At 39.5% G+C, this 27,851-nt stretch overlaps 1 protein-coding gene across 1 annotated transcript in view; it reads right to left on the minus strand.

Moving 5' to 3' along the window:
- Nucleotides 1–27,851, minus strand: part of LOC126235809 (regulatory-associated protein of mTOR) — a 316,754-nt gene that overhangs the window by 42,531 nt on the left and 246,372 nt on the right. Inside the window, exons 19-21 of the mRNA XM_049944648.1 lie at nt 17,340–17,494; nt 10,644–10,814; nt 7,490–7,728 (exon numbers count right to left, since the gene is read on the minus strand). Of these exons, the coding sequence (XP_049800605.1) occupies nt 7,490–7,728; nt 10,644–10,814; nt 17,340–17,494 (565 nt within the window). The remainder of the gene's footprint in view (nt 1–7,489; nt 7,729–10,643; nt 10,815–17,339; nt 17,495–27,851) is intronic.

The raw sequence follows: 27,851 nt of genomic DNA on the forward strand, positions 1-27,851 counted from the left end.
AGTGCCCTGGTGTCAAGAAACTTAACCACCTAATATTTGTAAACATTACTGGATAGCCAACATGATACCACCATCATATTTTCTCCACAAACATTTTTTTCATAATGCATAAATCGCAGGAAAATTATAAATATGCTGATGCAAAGTCATGTGCAAATTAACATTGTGGGCATAGGAAATTTGACGGAACCGATAAAAAATCTCGTGAACCGTGGGAAAACTTTAATTCCAGGAATGCAGCTCTGCAACAAATCTCACAGTGATCTCTCCATCACCATTCCAGAACATTACAAATCCACTGAACAACTTTGCAGAGGACTGTGAAACAGAATAGAAAATTTCTTTCCTATAACCTGCAAGTGGCTCAACTCTTACAGTGGGAAGATAAAGTGATTAGGCGCAATTTCTTCACAACATTATTGGACTGAATTGACCATGATGAGACATTTCTGATAAATTTTGTGATGTTTGATGAGAAGCAGTTTCATCAGAATGGGTTTGTCTCTAAACAAAACTTCCAATATTGTTGTTGTTGTTGTGGTCTTCAGTCCTGAGACTGGTTTGATGCAGCTCTCCATGCTACTCTATCCTGTGCAAGCTTCTTCATCTCCCAGTACCTACTGCAACCTACATCCTTCTGAATCTGCTTAGTGTATTCATCTCTTGGTCTCCCCCTACGATTTTTACCCTCCACGCTGCCCTCCAATACTAAATTGGTGATCCCTTGATGCCTCAAAACATGTCCTACCAACCAATCCCTTCTTCTGGTCAAGTTGTGCCACAAACTCCTCTTCTCCCCAATCCCATTCAGTACCTCCTTATTAGTTATGTGATCTACCCATCTAATCTTCAGCATTCTTCTGTAGCACCACATTTCGAAAGCTTCTATTCTCTTCTTGTCCAAACTATTTACCGTCCATGTTTCACTTCCATACATGGCTACACTCCATACAAATACTTTCAGAAATGACTTCCTGACACTTAAATCTATACTCGATGTTAACAAATTTCTTTTCTTCAGAAACGCTTTCCTTGCCATTGCCAGTCAACATTTTATATCTTCTCTACTTCGACGATCATCAGTTATTTTGCTCCCCAAATAGCAAAACTCCTTTACTACTTTAAGTGTCTCATTTCCTAATCTAATTCCCTCAGCATCACCCGATTTAATTTGACTACATTCCATTATCCTCGTTTTGCTTTTGTTGATGTTCATCTTATATCCTCCTTTCAAGACACGGTCCATTCCGTTCAACTGCTCTTCCAAGTCCTTTGCTGTCTCTGACAGAATTACAATGTCATCGGCGAACCTCAAAGTTTTTATTTCTTCTCCATGGATTTTAATACCTATACTGAATTTTTCTTTTGTTTCCTTTACTGCTTGCTCAATATACAGATTGAATAACATCGGGGAGAGGCTACAACCCTGTCTTACTACCTTCCCAAACACTGCTTCCCTTTCATGTCCCTCAACTCTTATAACTGCCATCTGGTTTCTGTACAAATTGTAAATAGCCTTTCGCTCCCTTTATTTTACCCCTGCCACCTTTAGAATTTGAAAGAGAGTATTCCAGTCAACATTGTCAAAAGCTTTCTCTAAGTCTACAAATGCTAGAAACGTAGGTTTGCCTTACCTTAATCTTTCTTCTAAGATAAGTCGTAAGGTCAGTATTACCTCACATGTTCCAGTATTTCTACGGAATCCAAACTGATCTTCCCCGAGGTCAGCTTCTACTAGTTTTTCCATTCGTCTATAAAGAATTCGTGTTAGTATTTTGCAGCTGTCGCTTATTAAACTGATTGTTCGGTAATTCTCACATCTGCCAACACCTGCTTTCTTTGGGATTGGAATTATTATACTCTTCTTGAAGTCTAAGGGTATTTCGCCTGTCTCATACATCTTGCTCACCAGATGGTAGAGTTTTGTCAGGACTGGCTCTCCCAAGGCCGTCAGTAGTTCCAATGGAATGTTGTCTACTCCGGGTGCCTTGTTTCGACTCAGGTCTTTCAGTGCTCTGTCAAACTCTTCACGCAGTATCTTATCTCCCATTTCATCTTCATCTACATCCTCTTCCATTTCCATAATATTGTCCTCAAGTACATCGCCCTTGTATAGACCCTCTATATACTCCTTCCACCTTTCTGCTTTCCCTTCTTTGCTTAGAACTGGGTTTCCATCTGAGCTCTTGATGTTCATACAAGTGGTTCTCTTATCTCCAAAGGTCTCTTTAATTTTCCTGTAGGCAGTATCTATCTTACCCCTAGTGAGATAAGCCTCTACATCCTTACATTTGTCCTCTAGCCATCCCTGCTTAGCCATTTTGCACTTCCTGTCAATCTCATTTTTGAGACGTTTGTATTACTTTTTGCCTGCTTCATTTACTGCATTTTTATATTTTCCCCTTTCATCAATTACATTCAACATTTCTTCTGTTACCCAAGGATTTCTATTAGCCCTCGTCTTTTTACCTACTTGATCCTTTGCTGCCTTCACTACTTCATCCCTCAGAGCTACCCATTCTTCTTCTACTGTATTTCTTTCCCCCATTCCTGTCAATTGTTCCCTTATGCTCTCCCTGAAACTCTGTACAACCTCTGGTTCTTTCAGTTTATCCAGGTCCCATCCCTTTAAATTCCCACCTTTTTGCAGTTTCTTCAGTTTTAATCTACAGGTCATAACCAATAGATTGTGGTCAGAGTCCACATCTGCCCCTGGAAATGTCTTACAATTTGAAACCTGGTTTCTAAATCTCTGTCTTACCATTATATAATCTATCTGATACCTATTAGTACCTCCAGGGTTCTTCCATGTATACAACCTTCTATCATGATTCTTAAACCAAGTGTTAGCTATGATTAAGTTGTGCTCTGTGCAAAATTCTACCAGGCGGCTTCCTCTTTCATTTCTTCCCCCAATCCATATTCACCTACTACGTTTCCTTCTCTCCCTTTTCCTACACTCGAATTCCAGTCACCAATGACTATTAAATTTTCGTCTCCCTTCACTATCTGAATAATTTCTTTTATTTCATCATACATTTCTTCAATTTCTTCGTCATCTGCAGAGCTAGTTGGCATATAAACTTGTACTACTGTAGTAGGTGTGGGCATCGTATCTATCTTGGCCACAATAAAGCGTTCACTAAGCTGTTTGTAGTAGCTTAGCCGCGTCCCTATTTTCCTATTCATTATTAAACCTACTCCTGCATTACCCCTATTTGACTTTGTGTTTATAACGCTGTAGTCACCTGACCAGAAGTCTTGTTCCTCCTGCCACCGAACTTCACTAATTCCCACTATATCTATCTTTAACCTATCCACTTCCCTCTTCAAATTTTCTAACCTACCTGCCTGATTAAGGGACCTGACATTCCACGCTCCGATCCGTAGAACGCCAGTTTTCTTTCTCCCGATAACGACATCCTTTTGAGTAGTCCCCGCCCGGAGATCCAAATGGGGGACTATTTATCTCCAGAATATTTTACCCAAGAGGACGCCATCATCATTTAATAATACAGTAAAGCTGCATGCCCTCGGGAAAAATTACGGCTGTAGTTTCCCCTTGCTTTCAGCCGTTCGCAGTACCAGCACAGCAAGGCCGTTTTGGTTATTGTTACAAGGGCAGATCAGTCAATCATCCAGACTGTTGCCCTTGCAACTACTGAAAAGGCTGCTGCCGCTCTTCAGGAACCACACGTTTGTCTGGCCTCTCAACAGATACCCCTCCGTTGTGGTTGTACCTACGGTACGGCTATCTGTATCGCTGAGGCACGCAAGCCTCCCCACCAACGGCAAGGTCCATGGTTCATGGGGGGGACTTCCAATATTATTTTGGCCCAATCCTATGCACCTCACTCATGAAAAGGCCCGTGATACCCTAAAGGTTGTCATCTGGTATGCTATTGGACAGTTCATTGGAAACAATGGACCATATTTTTTGAAGACAGAGGCTCGCCTTACATGGAAGTGGACAGATGAATGTCAAGAGGCTTTTTATAAAGTTAAAAAGTAATTTAATGAAAAGAAGAACATTATTTCATTGGATATCAATTAATCTTTTTTGTCTTTTACCTGACAGTAGTTTTTAAGCGATTGCATCAGAGCTTTTCCAGCTGATTAAAGATTAAAGTAGGTGACAGGATAGAACACCAAACCATTTCATCTGCCAGCAAAGTACTATCCAAAGGTGGAAGAAATTATAGTATATCAGAGAAGGAAGCTTTAAGTATTGTGTGGTGCCCTAAAAATTTCAAATATTTTCTGCTTGGTCATAAAACTATCATTTTTTTCAGGCCAAAAATTTTGAACCTTCTTGACGAATTGCAAACTGAACCATGGTCAATCAATATTCATTCAACAATATGATAAAGAAATCTGGCACATCAATGAATTTTAAAAATGTAGAGGCATGTGAATTCTAGAGCTACTGGAAGTGAGTCATCTGGAAGGAAGTAAGGAAGTAGTAGAGGTATGATATAACACAGGATACTGTAACCATGACATACACATAAATAGGTGTAATTATTAAAATGATGGTACCATTGAGAAGGTAACACTCACTGAAAGGGAAATGGAGATAGGTATATACCGGGACACTACCACTATAAAAATTTTTATTTGTATCTAAGAGTAGTCTTCAGTGCAATGTTGTGTACTGGATGGTATTTCCACAGTTTGGATACCATTGTGGTCCTATGAGTTTTGCTCCAAAGTTGCCAGGTAAATGGATTTATAGTTCTGCTGTACATGTGTAATAAATGAACAATAAAGATGTAACAGTCTGAGCTATGTGAAATATTACTGATCACAAGAGCATTTAATACATCAATATGATGCAAGGAGCAACGAAAGACTGCTGGCTTTAATTGATCAGTAACTCCTCAAGTTAACAGTAGCAATGCAGAGCAGCCAGATCAGCAGAATAGAATGTGCTGTTGTGTTTGCCTTATGGCCTCTATGGAGAAAATGGCAGTAAGAGTACTACCATAAACTTGCAGAAATTTTTTGCACGTTCTTGTTGAATAATTATAAATATTTTTATAAAGAAATATTTACACTCTGGAATGACGATTGGTTAAACACTATGGTGGGGTTGGCATATAATTTTATAGTGGTGGTTAGTATAACCTGGAATGGAGTATACTCAGTCCATATTTATCTGTCTTACTTGTGAGAAATGAAAAGCAAGTAAGAGGTCAGAATGACTTTTGTAATTTTGGAGGTACCACTGAACAATAAAAGGACGCATATACAAAGTCCGCGGAATGAGTAATGAAAATGGAAGAGCAACACTTTGAAATACTACCCATTAAAAATCAAATAAATAGGATTAATTGGAAAATAGTTTGCTGACTGCTATATAAAACTGACACGGTTAATCAACTGATAGTATGATTGCTTTAAAGAGGAGCTCTGTATCAAGATGTACGCAAGCATGAGCTCAATGAATTATAAAAGTAAATAAAAGAACTGTATGTAAACATATAAGTAAACTTGCCCAGAATGATGGGGTATTACTAGCACTAACCGTAGTATTCATCCTAAAGAACTGAAGTGGTATATGGCTATGGTTAGATAATATATGCCACGACTTGGTGGCTTCTGTTTTGCTTTTGAAGTTTAATGACAAGAATATGTATTATAGATAAGGTGGGATGGAAAAGACAGATGTGGTGAATGATGTCATTGTTACCAATGTTTCTAATGATGATGACACCATTCCTCTGAGGTGGGGGATATGGAGTGTAATGTATCGCTTTGTGAAAGTGATAGGGTACTCTATGCCTATGTTACCAACAAACGGTCTTCGTCAGCTGCAGATAGAAATTTCATTAGGTAGTTAATAAACATGAATATGCATATTGTGTAGGAATTCCATTGTGTGTCCATGTAATCGGGAGGCTGGACATTGCGTTTCTACACGACCTCAGTAATTGGTTCCCACTTTACGAAACATGCTGGGTCAGCAGTTGTCCCATGGAGGTGTGACCCTTCTCAGAGACATGCTATCCACCAGAGAATTCTGAGGGTCATGATAAGGAATGGTGATGTCAAAACTGATGTATTAATGCATTGAATGTCAAGGTTTTAACTACAGAAAAGCATTATGAAAAGGGTTTATGGCTGTAATATTTGAATCAATACATGAATTTTTATGATGAAGTAATCTCTCTCATTTCAAAGTGTCGAGAAATAGGGACTTGTGAGTTTTCAACATACAAATTTCCGCCTGTAGAGATGAAGTTAACTGACAAAAGTAAGTACAGCACATAAGAACAACAAGCAGAAAGTGGATCTCAAAGTTGATGGTGCTATTGTCCCTGTACCTCCATAGCTTAAACGCCTAACTAAATTGGAATTTAGCTGGTCTTGTAAACTGACATACGGCTGGGAGAGCAGTGTGCTGACCACATGCCCCTCCATGCCGCAACCAGTGACGTCTGTGGGCGCTGGATGACATAGCGGCCGGTCAGTACCATTGGGCCTTCATGGCCTGTTCAGGCGGAATTTAGTTTTATAATTAAGGAAACACCTCATTTCCTTCCTGCATCCTTCCCCAATATCTTTTACCCTGTCTCTAATGACTTCATTGTAAAAGAGGCTTTAAACCCAACTTTTCCTTTCTTTTCTATTAGTCTCTCTTCAAATTTCCCATCTAATATAAAAGTGTTCAGGGTGAATTTCTTTGATGAAGATAAACACATCACAGTGGTTCACTGAAAATGAAAAGAAAAAAGGAACCACACCTGAATAGCGACCATGCAAGATAGAAATAAATTTAATGTCCTTAGTATATGTATAAGAAAAAATTATGTACTTGATATCAACAACTTTTTTGTTAAAAGAAAATGCACAGTATCATAATGATTATAAATTTAACATGGAATTTCTGAAATGAAACTGAATAGATTATGAATATTTTCAATGAATTTAACACAATTAACTACCATGCCAAACAAGAAGCATGCATATGAACTCTACTTAGAAAAGAAACGAAAGGTCGGTTAGTCTCATTTTGTCAATAGAATGTAAAAGAATATTATTGAGGCCAACGGTTAGGAAGCAACATTTTCCACAAAAAAAAAACACAAAAAAAAACAAAAAAAAACAAAACTTCATTGATGAAACAAAAAAATATTATAATGTTACCTCAGTAGTAATTTGATTGGATACGTATATTTATGCTACCATAAAACTGGGTATGTTTAACAATATTCCATCAAATGATCCAATGGCAAATAAATATACTACACTACACTTCTCTGTCTAGGAAACAGAGATACCTATATTTTAATACAAAGAAAGGCCAGTTCTTGACTTGCCAGTCCACAGACCTTTTATTTATAGCTAGATACAGTAAAGTACTCCGCTAATGAATCTGAATGGACTTAAGAAAGTGATCTATGACAAACATAACACAGGTGTTTATTACCTGCAAACGTAATACAATACAGCTTGTAACAAGCATAGGGAAACAAAAAATACAAACCACTATTTTGGCGAGGATTCTGAATGTCAGAGAGGGCATGCCATGCAGTCACCAGAACTGGCTCCTTGCCCTTGGTCAGTGTGTAGTTTCCCCATAAACGTACAGTGCCATCATCTGAACCAACAAGCAGCAAAGAAACATCATGGCCATTTACAAAATCCAAAGATGTGATGCGAGACTGCTTTGAAGCACGATTATAGCAGTAGCTTTGTTTGACTCCAGTCACCCAGTCCCAAATTCTGAAATATATTTACACATGATAGAGTGGAATCATAAACTAGAATGTTTTCTAATCCTTAATTTATAGCTTTTTGAAGTAGTCTTACAAACTGTGAAGAAACATAGCAAGTTTGAATGACTCCATGTGTCATGAACTTTGACTCCATATAATAACTAGTATTTTTTTCTTTGCTTGCTTCTCAGTTTTCATTCATTATCTAGGTAGTATGGAAGTATTAGGCAATCAAATAATTCAAAACATTAACTAAGCTTTTCACCACTACAATTCATTATTCAAGGCAATATTTTCAATGTGCCATTTCTAATGCTACATTTAGTTTTACTGGAATATTCATTAATTAGAAGATATGAACTAACTGAAAATAATACCACAGTCTGTCAAGGAAAAAATTTAACAAGTTAATCCACACATTTAGATAATATACACCACTAGAAATGCTTACATTACAACTTACCATAACATATTCAAATTTTCAATAATATTATTAATTACCTTCTAACAACAAAAGCTTGCCTAATTACAACTTCTTTTTATATGTGTGTTCTGCCACCACTTGGTGAGTTGATTTTTTATCTATCCAATTAAATTATTTAATTAACTTATGAGATAATTAATGATGAAATTCCAGACTATTACAATTTTCCATTGCTGATTGTGCCTTTATTCTTACTAGATTCCAAACTTTGACATTACACATTTGTTGCCATAATTTTTATGATCAAGATGACTTACTTCACTAACTATAACACTACTTAAAATTTTGCATATTTTATCATAATGTAAAATACATTCCAGAATGGCATCCATACTCTTATGTAGGGTATTCCCAATGTGGATGCATAAAGTGATTTCATGAACTTTTCTAAATTCCTACACCAGCACATTTTTCACAAATCAAATTACTATCAATATTTATAGTTCATTCTGAGTAGCAAAATCTACCCTAGCCATTTTTCAAATGGTTATGTAGTTTCCGAAACAACAGTCTGGTCATATGCCTGTCTTTAAATAGTTGGGCACCACCCAAAATCCTCAGTCTGCTACCGGCAATTACACAGATATGGACTATGTACCTTAAAGTCCCCTTGAATACCAGCAACCATACAAAATATATACCACCACCCAAGATTTCTCAAACGCAATTTGTATGTGACATTTCTTTTTAAGGACATAACAAAGCAATGAGGACTATTAAATAATGAGATGTTCCATCATTTTACACAATGGTACAACAGGAACATAATAGTGACAAAAATATTATTGAATTAGCAAATATAAAGGTGAAACAAAGATGCTTTGGAACCTCATATAACAAAAAAACATCCCACACACTATTATTTGTGGGACTAAAATGAGCTACTATGCAGGGGGTAACCCTGACAAATTACACTCCAAGGGAGAGAAAAATAATAATAATAATAATAAAAAATTTCACACCACGAAGGAATTATCCGAATGCGACAAAAATCAATAGGTATAATGTACACATACAGACAAACAAATGATTACAATTTCAGAAAAAAATGATTTATTCAACAGAAATAGCAAGTTAATAATGCATTAGTCTACCTCTGACCCTCTTGAAAGCAATTATTCTGCTTGGCACTGGTTGATAGAATTGCTGGATGTCCTCCTGAGGGATGTCGTGTCAAATTCTGTCCTATTGGCATGTTAGATCATCAAAATTCTGTGCTGGTTCAAGGGCCTGGCCCATAATGCTCTACATGTTCTCAATTCAGAAGAGATCCAACGATCTTGCTGGCCACGGTAGGATTTGACAAGCATGAAGACAAACAGTAGAAACTCTCACCGTGTGCACGTGGGCATTACCTTGCTGAAATGTAAGCCCAGGATGGCTTGCCATGGAGGGCAACAAATTAGGCATATTATATCTTTGATGTAACACTGTGCTGTAAGGTGCCGTGGATGCCAACTGAAGATGTCTTGCTGTGAAAAGAAATGGCACCCCTGAAAATCCCTCCTGGTCCTCGGGCCTTACGATGGGCGACTGTCCGGTTGGTATCCCATTGCTGTCTGGAGCATCTCCAGACACGTCTTCATTGTCTATTGGGGCTCAGTTCAAAGTGGAACTCACCAATGAAGACAATTCTGGTCCAGTCAATGAAATTACAGTACAAAGGCGTGTCTGGAGATGCACCGAACAATGGTGAGATAGCAACCTGACTGTCGTGACACACACCATACGGCCTGACAACCAGGAGTGATGGTCTGGGGTGCCAATTATTTTCATAGCAGGACTCCTTTGGTTGTCATCCACAGCACCCCTACAGCACAGCAGTACATCAACAATATTCTATGCCCCGTTTAGTTGCCCTTCATGCAAGCCATCCTGGGCTTACATTTCGGCAAGATAAGGCCCACCTGCACAAAACTAGAGTTTCTACTGTTTGTCTTTATGCTTACCAAACCCTACCTTGACCAGCAAGGTCGCCAGATCTCTCCCCAACTGAGAATGTGTGGGGCGTTATGGGCAGGGCATTCCAATCATCTCTGGATTTCTACCATCTAATACACCAGTTGGACAGAATTTGGCAAGATATCCATCAGGAGGACATCCAGCAACTCTATCAATCAGTGCCAAACTGAATAATTGCTTGCAGAAGGGCCAAAGGTGGACAAATGTGTGCTCAATTTGTGAAGATATTTTTCTTGAATAAATTGTCCAGTTTTTCTGAAATTGTAATTGTTTGTCTGTCTGTACATGAACATTACATCTACCAATTTCCATCCCATTTGGGCAATTACTTGGTGGTATGCCCACTTTTTTAGTCTTGAAGTGTATTAACAATATTTTTAGGCAAGTGGCCTCATTGTATTTCAATGTACAATTAATACATAAAAAAATAATCATAACCCATCATATTATGTAACATTCTATATCTACAGACTTACCCAAATGAGTCTTTTCCTGCAACAGCAATGTGTGTATCATATGGATGAAAAGCAATGACTGAAGGAGCATTAGGATTACGAGCATTGAACACCTGCGATTCAAGTTTGCTGCTTAAAATCCTGCGTTGTTCATCACGTGCTTCAATGCGTAGCAGGTGATTGCGCTGATACCTGACAATCCACAAAATATGGTTTCAAGTTTCAGTGAGCAAAACTACTGCAGAAGCATTTAAGTAATTTTAACATTCAAGTATATAAAATGAAATAAGAGAAATGTACACATTTTAGTGGTTATTGTGAGATCTATGGAAGAGTCTATAAGAAGTAACAGAAAAATAATGAAATGAAATGATCATATGGCAATTATTGGCCGGGATATCTTCTTCGGCGTTCAGCCGCCATATTGCAAGTCTTTTTAGTTGACACCCCTTTGGTGACTTGCGTGTCAATGATGATGAAAATAAAGATCAAGGACACACAACACCCAGTCCCCTGCTGGGAATCGAACCCAGGCCCCTTACGTGATAGGCGGTAACACTACCGCTGCGCAATGGTGGCAGACAGAAAAATAATAATATTGGAGGTTGCAAAGAATTGTAGGTATCATGGACGTGGGTGTTTATTATTCACTGTTGTGCTAGCATTAAAATATTGTGAGAAATTTGAGCATCATTGCCAACAGCCTCGCCACAGTGTATAAATCAGTTCCCATCACATCATCAAAGGTGAGCACTGTTGGGTGTGGCAAGCACTTAGATGTGACACCTTCCAGGTCTGCCATGAACTGGCAAGCTGGCTGCACTCAGCCCCTCAGAGGCCAATTGAGGAGCTACTCAAATGAGAAGTAACACCAATAGTCACAAAAATTGATAACAGCTGGGAGAGAGCACTGTGTTGACAGCACCCCTCCACATCCGCATCCAATGATGCCTTTGAGATGATGCTGATATGGCTATCAGTTAATACTGTTGGGCCTTCCAAAGCCTGTTTGACAGGAGTTTAGTTTTATTTGAGCAACCTTATCTCCAAACTAAACAGGGGTTATCATTAGAGTTCCTTTGATAACTGCCTATGTCTATAGTGGCGTAATGTAATAGGATAGATGAAACCTACTCACCAAGTAGTGGCAGGAGAACACACATATAAAAAAAAAAGTTTTACTTATGGAAGCTTTCATATCCAGTGCCTCCTTCTTCTGGCAAAAGTGTTACAGGGGAAGGAAGAGGAGTGAAGGTAAAGGAACTGGAGATGTTTAGGAAAAGGAGCAGTGTTAGGAAAAGTTACCCAGAATCCTGGGTCAGGGAGACTTACCGGACGGGATGAGAAGGAAAGACTGATTGTTGGGGACTGCACTAGATGAGATTTGAAAACCTGAGAGCTTAAAAGTGGAAAACAGTGCAATACGCAGGACACTTTTAAGCTCTCAGGTTTTCAAATCTCATCTGGTGCAGTCTCCAACAATCAGTTTTTCCTTCTCATCCCATCCAGTAAGACTCCCCTGACCCGACGTGCTGGGTAACTTTACTGAACACTACCCCTTTTCCTAAACCTCTCCATTTCCTTTTCTTTCACCCCTCTTCCTTCCCCTTCAACCCTTCTGCTGGAAGAAAAAGTCTTTGGCTCCGAAAGCTTTTGTAAGTAAAAAGGAGAAATGAATCAGCTGACTGCGCATAGTTTATTTGTATGTGCAGGTCAAAAAGAACAGCCACGAGAAAAAAGATGGACACAGTGGCCGAACAGCTGCAGACAAGTACTTGCTGTACAGCCCACAGAGTTTAGTGTACGGACAAAGAAGAACAAGAAAAGTTTATGTAGTATTCTGTGCTCTTTAATGTCTGTGATGATCGTAAAAAGACTAGTGGACAGTTGAAAGTAGTTTCCTAAGGACACTCATGAATTGGACTTGTTTGAGACTAGAGATCCTCAAATTACTCTATGTCTTGGTTATGATCAAAGCGAGACACATGTAAGCTATTTTGAAGAAGTGTAAATGATTCTAAGGTTTCAAGAATGAGTTAACTTGCCAAAGTTATTGTATATGAACACTGAAAATATATTGCAATTGAACTGAAAAGTATTCTATGAGTACACAAATTATTTGAAGAATAGAAAAGTAGTTAGTAAATTCCTTTAACCAGCAACATATCTTCAGAGAAGAAGCTTTCGGGAGATTGATGTAGCAGATTAACTAGAGAAGAGGATCGGCTACACACAATGGGCAAGTTAACTGAATTGAGAGATGTGTGAGTCTTGCACCCCAGCAACACACTGTCTCTTGATGTCATCCAGAGAACATTAGAATGTGTGCGCTCTGCTGCCACTTGGTGAGTAGAGTTTTTATCTATCCAATTATATTATATTGCCAAATATATTACATTGTCAAAAATTGAATATTTTCATTGTTATGTCTATAGTGAGTAAACTATGATACTAATATCTGTCCATTGCAATGCTGGCCTCCACTTGAAATGTGATCTCTTCCTCTCTCATTTTTATTTGGACAGTCAATATTAATTTCTAGTTAAATATTATCTCTAACATTGTAATATTCGTACCTGACAGAATATATCTAGTATAATTACTGCTTCGCTAGAAAAATAAGTATAAACAATGTTAAATAAGATATCTGCAGTAAAAGCAAGGACACCAATGTCAACAATATGTTGGAAATAATGAAAGTAGTACAACTACAAAGGCCACCACTTACATGCATCACAGTACAGCCAAAAATCTTACAGATTGCAGAGTGTGTCATAAATGTTAACACACTGCTGGTTTTATCACTTTTACTTTTGCTCTAATCCTCCTCCCCCCCCCCCCCCCCCCCCCCCCAGAGTAAGAGGGATGTGGAATTTCTAGAGCACACATTTAAAAACCCCGATGACCGAGGCAGTCAGCGAAACTTCAAGACAAGGCAAAAGTTAAACTCTTCTTGATTACCTACGTGGTCACAGTCATGACATCTAAAAACTCTGCAAGATTTTTGTCAGTCTTCATCTGCCAGACTTGGATGGTTTGGTCTTTCAACTGCACCCAACATGGAAGCCTGCCATTGTGGAGGCTCCTTCTTGTGGCAAGCGCTCTCTCCCAGCCGTCACCAAGGTTTGCACTTTCTGACACCACAACAACCAGCTAAGCCTATGGTGGCCATGACAACTGATGCTGTTACCTTCAACTCCACTGCTGTTGTGTCCAGGAGGTGCACTTGTCATCCTGCCATGTCTCAGACAATGGTATCGTAACTGCAGGCATCCACTACATTTGCAGCCAGGGACATCATAATCAGTGCTTCAGTCCTTCATCCACCAGTAGTCAAGAGTAAAATACAATGCCAGAGGCTGCCACCAATCAACTGAGGCTAGCATGCACTGATACAGACACTCCAATTGCAAATCTGACAGTACAGACTGGATGGACAAAATTTTCCACAATGAGAACTGTGCTGTGACTTTGTGGAGAACTCAGCATATTGTCGCATTCTCTGCACTACCTTGGAGCCACAAACTGGTGTGCTTCCATTTCTACATGCCTATTTTACGGTGGGAAGTGTAATATCAGAGGACATTGATTTCAGCAATACACAGAAACTAATGGACACATCACATTTACATAGAGTGCCACAGAAGCACATATGTCAAATTTTCAGACTTTCTTCAGATAGTATTTAAACCTGTGTCACTCTACATGGTCCAGTTACATAAATGTGAGCACCACCTATGTTCGATGGCAATGCCAACTCACAGATGGCAGGTGGCAGCACTAGCAATGTAGAGTATATAAATCATGTACAAGGAAAACAGCGCAGTTATTGCCATAATGCAGAAATGGAGCAATGTATCTGACATCCAAAAGTGCATGATCACTGGTATTTGGGTCAAGGTTGGAACAATTTCCAAAACAGTTAAGTTGGTAAAATGTCCGCATGCTGCCAATGTTAAAGAATAGTGTGCATGGCAAAATGGCACAATCCAAAACTGATGTTGACGCAACTATAGATGACAAGGGTCAACATCAGCTGCAGACTTGTGCACAGGTGAATAGACACGTGAGTGTTAAGCAACCGACCACTCAGATGAACTAAGGGGTTACCAACAGCGCCTCCTGCATGACCATCTCCCCAGCAGGTACTTGGTTCAGGCACCCATACTGACTGCTGTCCATCGGTGACTAAAGCTGAAATTTCCACCGCAGCACTGCAACTAGATGTCCACTGACTGGCAACAGGTGGCCATCAGTGTGGTTGGTGTGAAACACCTGAATGCAAACACCTTGCAACAACAACCTTGCTGAAGGAGGGAGCATTATAGTCTGGGAAATGTTCTCGTGGCATTCTCTGGGTGATCTCATCATTCTGAAAGGCACAATAGACCAACACAAGTATACAGCTGTCCATCGGAACCAAGTCCATCCCCAAACGTGGTTTCTTTTTCCTCGGCATGATGCCATCTACCAGCAGGAGAATGCAATATCTTAACACTGCTCGCAGTCTACATGTGTGGTTCGAAGAGTGCTAAGATGAGTTTAGCCGTAGTCCCCTGCCCAGCAAACTCCCAGGATTTAAAACCAATCGAGAAACTGTGAGACCACCTCCACTGGGCTGTTCATGCCATGGATCCTCAACTGAGAAATCTAGCACAGCTGGGTATAGCACTACACTTGGCGTGGCTCTACATCCCTATTGATATCTTCCAGAACCTCATTCACTCTCTCCTAGCACACCTCCACTGCAAAACGTGGTTATTCAGGCTTTTGGTAGGCGGCCACATAAATGTAACTGGACTGTGTATTACTGGTATATTTACTTCATCTTCACGAGTTATAATTATGTACTAATTTCTCGCAGATCGTCTGTTCAATAAACAATCATATACTTCCAGCAAAGAGTCGTTTATCACCTTATTTTTACAACTTCAAATTGGAGGCAGTTACATGAGTAAAATCATGTGATAGAAATGTGCAGCATCCCCTGATAAATAAATGTATAAACAGATTATACCATCTAGGATTACAAACAGAAACTATGTCTCTGATACCTTGTTTGTGAGTAACCATACACAGGAAGCCTTCAGTTCTTCTCAGGATTTGAAATCACTTACAGAATTCACATTTACAATTGACATCTTTAGGATATGGATACACAGAGGAATGGTATACTGTCACTTGCTGAAAGCCTCTGTAACTCCCATATTGATTTCATGTGGTTTTTCTCTGTGTTAAATAAAACTTCTACATGCGGGGTCCTGTGTCAAATGACTTTGAAAAAATCTCTATACTCATTAGAACTCACCAGCCATTTTAATAGCACTTACTGTCTCTTCCAAACGCCAATGGCAATTACGAATACAAGCTCGTGGTGATGCACATGCATACTTAATACAGTATAATGTGTTGGAGGATACAGAAGGACTTTAGAAACTGGAAAAATGTCTCTCTCATTCACTAAAAATCTCTCACAGAATATGCTCTTGTACGTCTACCCTCTCACCATCAGAACACTGTTAACTAAGCCACACAGAAAATGCTTCCCTTGTTACTCAATACAACACAGGCCTGAGGTGATAGTAAAAATTGAAAGAATTCTTCTCAAAATCAAATTTTACATTAGATTACAACTCAAATAAACAATAAACTCTGATAATATTCTACTCTGACACAACACTCTTTCTCAGCTCTATTCTACCCCCCCCCCCCCCAACCCCAAGCCCAACCCCCCCCCCTCCCCACCACCCCCACCCTACCCTCCATGCTCCCGCGCAATGTAATCCAATCCCCCGTCTCATGTCACATATTTGTCAAAGTTCTTCATGAAGTATAGACCATGGATGCTCACCTACCCATCTGCTCTGATTCTACCGTGGATTTGATACACACCATTACACAAAGAGCCATTTTGGAGCCAGGTAATTTTTTACCACCTTTCCTCTTGTTATCACTCAGCAGGATACACTGTGGAATATAATATCAAAGAGTACAATCATAAATATTTGCCTCTGGCACAAATGAAAGCTACATGCCAGAGGATACTATACTGACTGTTTCCTTCTGTGAGCCCAAAATTCACCTACAACTTTCTGGTGGATTAAAACTGTATGCTAGACTGGGTCTCAAACGTGGGACCTTTGCTCATTCTGTGGGCAAGTGCTCAACTGACCGAGATACCTAAGTGCAACTCACAATCCATCTTCACAGTTTTATTTTCCAGCACTATATATATATATTGCCAACCTGGTAGTTCTCAGAGGACAGAGAAGCTCATTAAACATGATTTTCTACTTCTTGATAACAGCTGATTCAAAAGACCACAGCAAATGTAAGTGACATGTGAATGCTCATTTCTGAATAAACAGAAGTACACATTTAACACTTTTTGTAAAGGTTCATTACTATGGACTTTGGAGGTTACTTTCTATTGCTTTCAACCAACAACAAATGGATAATACTTGTGTGTGTGTGTGTGTGTGTGTGTGTGTGTGTGAGAGAGAGAGAGAGAGAGAGAGAGAGAGAGAGAGAGAGAGAGAGAGAGAGAGCGCAACAGCAGTCACATGTCACCTCATCCTCTTACTCATATATATAATATTAACATTGAAAACATGGCATCTACACTATCGTAAAATGTGTACCTATTTGTTAAGTGAGGATAATTTTAATAATTAATGTAATAATAATTGAAGTTGAATTTAATTCATGATAGTATACCTCCATTCTCGCTCATAGTGTAAATCGCTTTCTACGTCATTATCATCTTGGCCATGTGTTGCAGACTGTGCAAAGTACTTGGAACTCCATTCTACAAATTGCGTTTTTACTAAAGGCCTGCGACCCCTTGCGTTGTCATCTGCTTCTTCTGATATCTGTAAATTCAGTACTTTCAGAAACAATCATTAACTATAACACTTTGTGAAAAAATCTTTTTACATATACCATTGTTTCAATGTTTTTAAAATAATTCAATCCACATAAAATTTTCCTACTCTTCCAGCAACAGCAAAGGGATGCACAAAAAGAGTAACATAAAACTAGATTTCAGAAGCTAACATTCTCTCTTCTGGCAAAAGGGAGGAAAAGAAACCACCTTGCTTCAAAGTTAAACTTTCAAAAGGACAGGTTCACATTTACAAACAAAGCCTTCTCATCAGCCAATTGGAAAATACACACAAAATAAAGTTGAAAACAATGAGACGGCCAACTGTGCAGTCTCTAAACACTTTGGCATACAACTGGGTATTTCAGACCACAGTGTAATAGGAAGTTTACATTCGAACTTAAACTTATAACATGATGAAATAGTCAGGAACTTGATTAAGCTAACAGATTCAAATCATCTCGCATTGTCTACAAAACTATTTTATATATTATTATTTTGACTTCTCAAAAACAGTGATGACACTTGCTTTCATTTGCCATGCCAAGAACAGAACCAGGACTTTTTCTACTGCGCAGTTAATAATTCTCTTTTTACTAAATGTGTTGTTATTTCACTTGTTGTTGCTAGTTTTGGTTTCACTGGTGCGCAGTTGACTGGGTAGTTGGTGCAGGCAGGAGCAGGAACAAAAACTTCTGGATGTTATGTAGAGATATTGTGCTGATTTGGCAGTGTGGTTGCAACAGGATGGAGCCACTGTACACAAAAAGCAAGGGTGCTTATGAACTTCCTGTGAGAAGATTTTTCAGGTTCCCAGCACTCATATTGGAAAATATATGGTGGAGAACAGCCTAACTACACCTTGGGATTGTTTCCAAAATTAATATTTTATGCTGCAGCACTTTTCTGAAACTTCTTGACACAAAATGCTAGTCCCGTAAGGTTTGTTGAAATTGTTCTGGAGTATGCAGAGGTACATGTCTGCAACTGGCAAGGCCCTACGTCTGAGCATGAATCTTGGCCATCTCCAATTCTAGCCTGTCTCCTAACAATAGTCTCTTGTAGAAAGAAAGATTATTTCTGGAAATACACTTCTGGCCATTACACCTGCAACATCAGGATGAACAGTAAATAATGAAATTTTAATTTTATGCACATACAACACAGAAGGAAGAAAACATAATTAAACATGAAGCTGATTTGGGAGTCTAAAGTTACAACATTTACCACACAAATCTGCCACCTCTTGCAGCAACAACAGCTATCATCCAGCTGGGAACTGATATGAATGGTGCTTGGATGGAAGATTGAGCTTCTTCTTTTCATGCTGCTCAACTCTATGCTAGCATTTATCAGTCATAGTGTCTGGCACACGATGATGTGCCAGTCTGTCCGCAAGCTATGGTTATATGTTCTTAAAGGGTGTGAGATCTGGATGAGATGCTGGTCAGGGAAACAGCTGAACACACTCTGTAATGAGGTGGATCAGAACTGCAAGGGCAATATGTATTCTTGCATTATCTTGTTGAATGATAATGTCACAGAGACCTCGAAGGTAGGGCACAGCCATGTGTCTTAGCACATAAGAAATGTAAAGGCTCCTGTCCAAACAACCAGCTATGTGAACTAGAACTAATCGTGTTATGTACCCAATGGCACCCCATACCAACACACCAGGTGTTGAGTCTTGAGGTGTAACATGTGATTCATAGAATGAGATGTTCGACATGCTTGATATCCATTGGTCAATAAGAGATGTTTGTGGGTTAAGGTAGTAAACAGGAAGCACCTCGCCTTCAGGAGGTTTTTCGACGGTTTGTGCAGCTCGGGATTGTATCAATCCTGTGCTATCGGTGAAGCAGGCCACAGACTGGCGCTTTTACCTGCCGGGTGAGTCATTTGCTCCTTGGGGCTCTGAATGAAAGGCATGGAGTGCATGTGATCTCCATGATACCAAAGAAACCATCACAGCATTGATGTTCTGTTTTTACTGTACTACTGCTCAGTGTCTCATCATGTGAATTGGACGCATGACAACATCTGGCTAGAATATAAGGCAAATGTAGTCAGTTCATTAAGAGGAGATAGAGTTATATATTACAGGGACTACATTGAGTTCAACTTCTCTGAGCATGTTATTCCACTGGAACAAGAAAAGTCTCTTTCAGCATCTCTGACACAACAGATCGAAATCAGTCGTGTGTGTGTGTGGGGGGGGGGGGGGGGGGGGGGAGAAGCAAGCTGCAAGCTGTGTCATAGAGTACAAGGGTGCTGAATAGCATGACCGTTGCAGCATTAATATCGTACAGCAACCATGAGAAAAAAGAAAGAGAAGCACAAAACCTGGCAAGATACAGAAGTGCAGATTGAGCATTAGACTGTTTTCCCATTAGGCAATAAAGGTCAAGGAAACATTCCAGTCTCTATAACAATGGCAAATGCAAGCTGGCAACATTTCTTCCCGTCACAGCCTCCACAAACGGATGTGTCTTCAGTGATGCTTTATCCTGAACCAAGACTTGCCTTTTTTTATAAAAAAAAAAAAAAAAGGGACCAGGAGGTGATACTCCTGTGTCCTGTGTCATATTGGATACACCACTGCCAGCATGCCTCTCACTGCTGCTACATCAAAAGAAGCAGCAACATCAGTTACCGTGCTGACAGTCTGTGGCACTCCAGACATTGTCACACTAATTGTGTCCATTTCCTGAGTCAAGGTCTGTGATTTGGCTGTACGATCCTGCACAGATGAGTGAACAATGTGACTGTTCTCTCAGGCAGCAGTCACATGGAGTCACCGAGGTCCCACATCACACAGAGTATGGCTTTCCCTGAATCCATCAATTACATAGTTGCGTGATGGTCATAATTATCTACCAATTCATGCAGCAACACTGCATACTGATAAACCATAGTCTTGATAAGCCATAGTCAAATTTCAACAGGTGATGGTAGAGGTTTGTCCTTACTGTGAAGACAACACTACAGTGTGACTTAAAATTTTCTTTTTTCCGGTGCTTTCTTCTTTCTTTGTTTTCTGCTTCCTTATTTAGTATGTTGGAAGATATAGTATATATGGACTTTGTAACTTTGTTTCTTAATGCAGTTTTGTTTCTGTACACATCACGGAGCTGCTATGAATGGCATCACTATTTTTATTTTTCTAATGTGTGTTTGCACAATTATTAACATGTTATTTCAAATTATTAATTATACTGTAAATTGTTGTACTCAGTGTAACACTAAGCAAGGTGTGTTGAGCTGTAGAAATATGTCAATAGGTTGATAAAGGAACATTAGCAAAGAATCTTTAGAGTGAGAACAGGTGGTGATTGTCGTGTTGAGTGCAAGGGTGCTGTGTCCTTGGCCAATGTTAAAAAATTGTTTTATCAGTAACTGGTGTTTTTATTTCCATGTGTACCATGGGAAAAGAAACTAATAATCAAAAACATTCGACTGCTTCTCATTCTGAACTGATATTCAGGACATTAATCAGAACTACAATGCGCAGACAGCCAAGCAGAGTGAATGTTATGCACTAACAGGATCTAGCGTGAACCACACAGCCTGTGTAGTGCATACTGTGGACTGTCAAACTGAACTAGAAATACACTGATGCACTTTCTTGCACGAACTGATATTGAGAAAAGTGATCTTGAACACACAATGTGTGATCACAGCATGAGCTGATATTGAGAGCATTGATCTTTAATGTATGAGTGGTGTTCAGTAAGTAAGGCAACACAAATTTTTGCTGAAAGCAGGTTGGTTTTGTTCCAGGATTCCAATACACCATATTATTCCTGACTCTTTTGGCTACAAAACCATATTTTTCAACATAATCTCCATTCAATGTGATGGCCTTGGGCTGCGTTACTGGGAGGGCCTGTACACTTCTACTGGTCGACATCAGAGCCAGCGTCTTGCTGCACTAGTGACCCCTTCAGAGTCCTGGAAGATCATCACTGTGACTTTACCTGCTGAGAGTGTGGCTTTGAACTTTTTTTTTGGGAAAGAGGTGGATTGCTGTTTTGTTTCCAGTTGAAGTGATGAGCCCACAATGTCTGTGGCGATGTTCAACAAAAAATTGTCGTGATCAGCCCCAAAACATGCAAGCAATTCTGCACAGATTGTCCATTGTTGTTCTTTAAGTTCTTCTGTTAGGCAATGAGGAACCCATTAGGCACAGACCTTTGAGTACACCAACAGCTGGACGACTGTGTCAGGACTACCAACAGGGATGTTCAGTTGTGCTGTGAGGTATTTGTGACGTATTTGTTGTGATCCATCAATCACCTTGAATGAGATGTTCAAATTTTTCAAAATTGCGGGAGTCACAGCTGTGTGCAGTGACCAGCTGAGACACAGGAGATCGGATAGATTGTACAACCTTGTTGTGATAATGACAGACACCTCTCACTCAATGACTCACCATGCTTTTGGTCACTGCCAGGTCTCTGTTGGCATTCTGCAGGTGCCTATGAATATCTGCAATGCTCTGGTTCTCCAAGACACTCAACGACAGTGCTTTGCTTGCAATGCACCTCCATAACAGACACCATTTTGAAGGCTACATATAGCACCACCACCTACTGGAAATTCATGAAACTGCTGGGATTGAAGCAGGAATATTCCACAATAGCCCACAAAACAAATTCCACATTTTTTTCAACTGAAACTGGGTGAGAAAAAAATCTGTTGCATTACTTTAGTGCACACTCTTCATACAAGGTGCAATCACCGCATGACTGCTGAGAGTGTACAGTAAGTATTACGAATAGTACAGATTATATCTAAAAACAAAGATGATGTGACTTACCGTACGAAAGCGCTGGCAGGTCGATAGACACACAAACAAACACACACACACACACACACACAAAATTCAAGCTTTCGCAACAAACTGTTGCCTCATCAGGAAAGAGGAAAGGAGAGGGAAAGACGAAAGGATGTGGGTTTTAAGGGAGAGGGTAAGGAGTCATTCCAATCCCGGGAGCGGAAAGACTTACCTTAGGGGGAAAAAAGGACGGGTATACACTCGCACACACACACATATCCATCCACACATATACAGACATATACAGATATTGAGTAGTACAGATTGTTTGACATGGGCCGCAGATTGATAAATCCAGTTATAAACATATAAATATAGTTTCTTACTGTGAACTGTGCTACTTTGAGTTGTTCCAAGTTGCAGTTGAAGGGATAACAGCAAATTCAAAGCCCACCACTAGTGGATATGATAAGCAAGACAATTCTACAAACACGGTGATGTCCTGCAGAGCCACGGACAGAAGGTCACAATGAACAGGATAAGTACAATGGCAATAATTACCAGACTCCACACGCAATATAATGCAAATGACAATGACACACCGACAATACCAGCTAAGTGGAGATTGCCTTGAAAAAGTTAAAAAAGCTGTCTTGAAAACTATTACTGGAAAGCATTTAGTAACAAAACTCTTTTGCACTGAAGCTGTTTTTTGTTTCTCATTGTTACTGCTTTGAAATAACTGAAGATCTAAATAATGACAATGATATGATTGCTACTCACATTATAGTGGAGATGTTGAGTTGCAGATAAGCACAACAAAAAAGACAGTCAAATAAGTTGTCTGACCATATTTTTTTGTGCCTATATGTGACTCAACATCCCTGATATACAGTGAGTAGCAATCTATCCTTTTCATAATATTGTCATTATTCCATCCTGGATTTTCCATTGTTTGAAGATCTAAATAATTTTGATTAACATTTTCAGTAAATGTCAGAATTAAAAATAAAATTATGTTCAAAACTTCCTGGCAGGTTAGGACTGTGTGCCAAACCAAGACTCAAACTCGGGACCTTCGTGTTTTGTGGGCAAATACTGTAGGAACAGCTATCCCAGCATGATTCATGACCTGTCCTCACAGCTTTACTTCCACCATTACTTCATTTCCTACCTTCCAAACTTCACAGAAGTTCTCCCACAGAACTTGCAGGACTAGCACTCCTGGAAGAAAGATCCCACATTCACCTCTCAGTCTGGTACACAGTTTTAACCTGTCAGGAAGTTTCATATCAGCGCACTCACACTTCTGTAGAGAGAGAAATTCATTCTTTGAAATTAATTCCATTCATTACCTAAGTTTCTACTATTGATGTCATTTTTTATTGCAAGGCCATTATCTTCAGATACCATCTTCATTATTGCAAATATGTATTATTATTATTAGTCATACTAAAGCCCAAAGTCTTTATTTTTATTATTCACTTTTATTGCCTATGTATGTATATTTGTTTTGTTTGCTAGTGTTATTTTATGCATTTGCACATAGCCTTGTTTTTGGGCCCAATCTCATGCGAGATTGGGAAAATACATGCATCGTGCAGTGCCCACTATTAAGCTTGGAGGCAGCAGCCAGCCACAAATAACACGTGTGTGTGTGTGCGTGGTAAAGACTGCTAGTTATTTCAATCTGTGGTGACATATTCAATTAATACTGGGAAAAGTTAATACGCTTGGGAAGTGATAGTGGGCGAGGCATCTCAGGGTTCCTACAATTTTGTTGCTTGAACACGGTCGTTTCTAGTTAGAATAATATTCAAGGGGGTCCTGTTTCATCACATAAGTTACAGTGTTGTGATGGGACACTGTTGTTTTAATGCTATCTGGGTGAAATATGGCACTTTCCAGGTTGAATTTTGAAATTTAGCAGCTGGTGTACTTCATTTTGCTTTCTTGTGTTGTTCTTCCATGAACAAAATGACGATAAGGAAAGACAAATGGATAGCTATCTTCCAAACACAGGAAAATGGAAAGAAAGTTGCATAATATGTTATGGAGAGTATACGAGTAGGATCAGTCATTAAATTAGAACCAGATATTAAAAGAGAAGCAGAAAATGGAATGAGAGCAGAAGAAAATGGAAGGATGGTAAAAGAAAATGGAGACTAGGCAGAAAAAAGTGAGTGGACAGATAGAAACTGTTAGCAAAAAGGTAGATGAATCTAAAAATGAGATGGATTAAGAGAGAAACAAGCTAGGCGGAAAATATGAGCAAACTTGAAGGGATTTTGAGAAATTCAAAGATGAAGTTAATCAGCTGTTTAAAGAGGCATAATTCAAAGTAAATAAAAACAAAAGAAATCTGAGAATGCCATAAAGGAAAGGGCAGAATGCTTGGATAAACACATTCGAGCCCAAGATATCTACTGTAAGGAATGAAGACTGAAATTAAGGACTACTGCAAACAGATTTTACAGGATTATAACAAAAACAATAAGCCAGAAATAGAAGGAATTAAAGAGATCACTCCTGGGACTAAGAACAGGGAAGGAAATTTAGAAAGGACAGTTAAAAATAAAAAAAATTTACAGCATCACCAGTGGTACTGCAGAAAAGGAACCATCACCAGTGGTACTGCTGAAAAGGAAGGCTAGTATTTATACTATTAATAATGTAGTTTTTTATCACAATGGAGATGCACATCCAGTTTCTTTTATAAATAGCTTGAGGTGTCAATTTACTGCAGATTGGGTAGGGAATGTCAAACTTGAAGGCCAAGTGCTTGCTTAAAGGGAAAAGTCTTGATTGAGGAGCAGATGCCCTGGATAAATATAAGTCTTTTGAAGATTTCGTATCAGCATTTCTGGGTGAGTGCTCGTATAAAGAAAAACAAAGTCATATTATAGAAGCTTTTAAGAAGGCTCCATGGTAAGACAGGAGACATAGGGAGAATGTGAGAGAGTCCTGTGAAAGTTGGATCAGTAAATTAAAACATTTGGGTAGCCTATGGAATTAAAGGGATACTATATGTTACCAATGGTGAAGTCACTTCCTAACAAGAGATGTGGACTGATAGGACGTAATAATAATATTAAAGACTTTCTGAACAGTAAGAGATGTAGGTAGGTGGCAAACAAATTGTTTGCTTCATGAAGACAATATTCTGTGTGGTACCACAAGAACAGCGATTGGACAAATACTGTGAACCAAATAAATGTGAGAGGTAGAGAAAGAAGAGCTTGGATGAAGTGTAGGGGTAACACTAGAGGTCATTACAGAATGGGTGAGTCCCAAAGGGAAACGAACACCCCCAACAGCGAGGTCCCATATTGGAGGGGAGGGGGGATCGAACTCTGACCTATGCCATGATGAAACATTAAACCTAGGACTTTATAGTAGCAATACCAACTCTGGTGACATAACATGTGAAAGCCAAAAACTGGTGATTAAAGAGAATGTACCTGATGTTAGTTATAGAAGTAATGTGGAATCAGTGGCATGACGCATCAAAATGTTTTCCAGATGTATGACAGAATCAATAAATTTGAGGTCCAGTAAGTAGATGAGAAGCAGGAAAAGAATGTGTTGCAAAATGAAAGTGATAACAGTGATGAGGAAGATATCAGAGATGATAGTATTAATGAAGAGAAAGAAGGAAATATACAATGGGGATACATTTCTTTCACATAATGGTTCGGAGGGAGGAGATACGGGGGAGAAGGAACATTTTTTTGGAATTGTTGAGGTGGTGACTACCACAAATTCGATTAACAGTGAAATAGACGTAGGAGTCGGGAAAGACGTTAAAAGTCTTCGTCACTGACAAAGACAAAGGGTTGGCAACTTATAATAAGGAGGAGGTAGCTTTATTTGCAGTTTAAAAGGAACCGTGAAAATTGGGGGCCATCAATAAATTTTGGGTGCTGTGACAGAAAACAGTAGCAACACCATAGGCACAAAGACAACTGTAACACCACTGCAACAGCTGCCAGTACGGCACTTGCTTCATCGAGGCTAGGTGTACATCTGCAGTACTTGTGAATCTGCTAAATTATGAGTCAGTGTCCACAATGACAATATCTTATCACACCCATATGTGACTGTTGTTTTGAGAATGTGATGGAAAACAGCACATATGCACAACAAGTGGCTTACAGTTGAGTATAAATGACTTCCCATTTTAGCAGGAGCAGGATCAGTTTAGCAGTACCCACCAGGATAAGACGGCTACACTGGACACCAGATCGACAGAGAACAGCGTGCAGCCACTAAGAGTACCAGCCTTCCTGGACTTAGTGCTCAAAACTGGTGGGCCTCCTCCAGCATTACACAGTAGCCATCACATGCCTGCCTTGGAGGGCAGCAGCTCGGGCCTCGGGTGGTGCAGCTGTCTGCTCTACTATGTACCTGAAGGCGTGCCACCGCTTACAGGGACGGTTTCTCACACCAGTCGAAGAGTTGCTGCCTCCTCCTGTCTGCATCACTACTGGCTCCTCAGGTAGACTGCACATGCTGTGTTTGTTAATACTGGAGTCAGCAACGCTGGGCACACTGATGCAGCTGAGGGGAGGCTGACGACAACAACTGCTCACTGAGGAAATCCTAGCCGAGAGGGACACGGTCATCAAGCAGCGATGCCACAATAATAGTTTTACAAATTACAAAAAAATCTTTTAATCCTTTTTATTTGAGCTGCCAATGGCTCTACACCATCTCTATCCAGTTGTGCACCTTGTGGGCTTGTACCCTCTGCCTGGTACAGGCCTTGCACCCAGTCTGCTCCAGTCCAGAGATGATAGTAGAATGCTATGTCCATTTTATTTTTATTAAAAATGGGGCATTTTAAAAAGTTTAGAAAAAAACCTGGAACAATTAAGGGAAAATAAACAAATTGTATTGACAAAATTTAGTGGACATAGAAGTTACCTTTAGATCATGCACTCAAACAATCCCAAATGGCTTTTTGCAATTATTCTCCTGCACTGTCGTCTTACTTTTCACTTTTATGTACTTCGTTAAGAAGTGCATTTTCTTTCGACACTCGAGTGAGCACTTGAAGCCCCATTAAAATGTGTTTGACAATGGGCAAGGCCTTCACTATTTCAACTTTCATTTTTTTTATCTGACCGTAAAGAGTTCACTAAGGAAAACACACATACATTCAACAGTTTCTCCACTACCACAGATAAAACAAAAACCTCTTTGCGGATTGGTGTTAAAATTAATTTTTTGATTTAGTATGATGAAACAATGACAGCATAGATCAAAAAATTGTCACATATCCACTATAGTGTCTTCAGACTGCTTAATATGATGAAAACAAAGATTCTTACTTTCTAAATGAGGTGCAACCAAGAATTTGGCTCAGGAGCCGTGCCCTGGCACAAGTGCCATACTGCCAGCCTTGCTGAACATTTCCCCTACCACCATGGCATGCTGTCTCAGCACAAGAAGGGGGAAAGAGGGGGAAAACTGTGAATGCATCACATATGAAAATGGCAGTGCATTACGCTGCATATGACTTGGTTTTATATTTCGCATTTTACAAGAATGTAACATAAACCAACAA

Source organism: Schistocerca nitens, chromosome 2 (genome assembly GCF_023898315.1).
Source record: "Schistocerca nitens isolate TAMUIC-IGC-003100 chromosome 2, iqSchNite1.1, whole genome shotgun sequence".
Lineage (NCBI taxonomy): Eukaryota > Metazoa > Arthropoda > Insecta > Orthoptera > Acrididae > Schistocerca > Schistocerca nitens.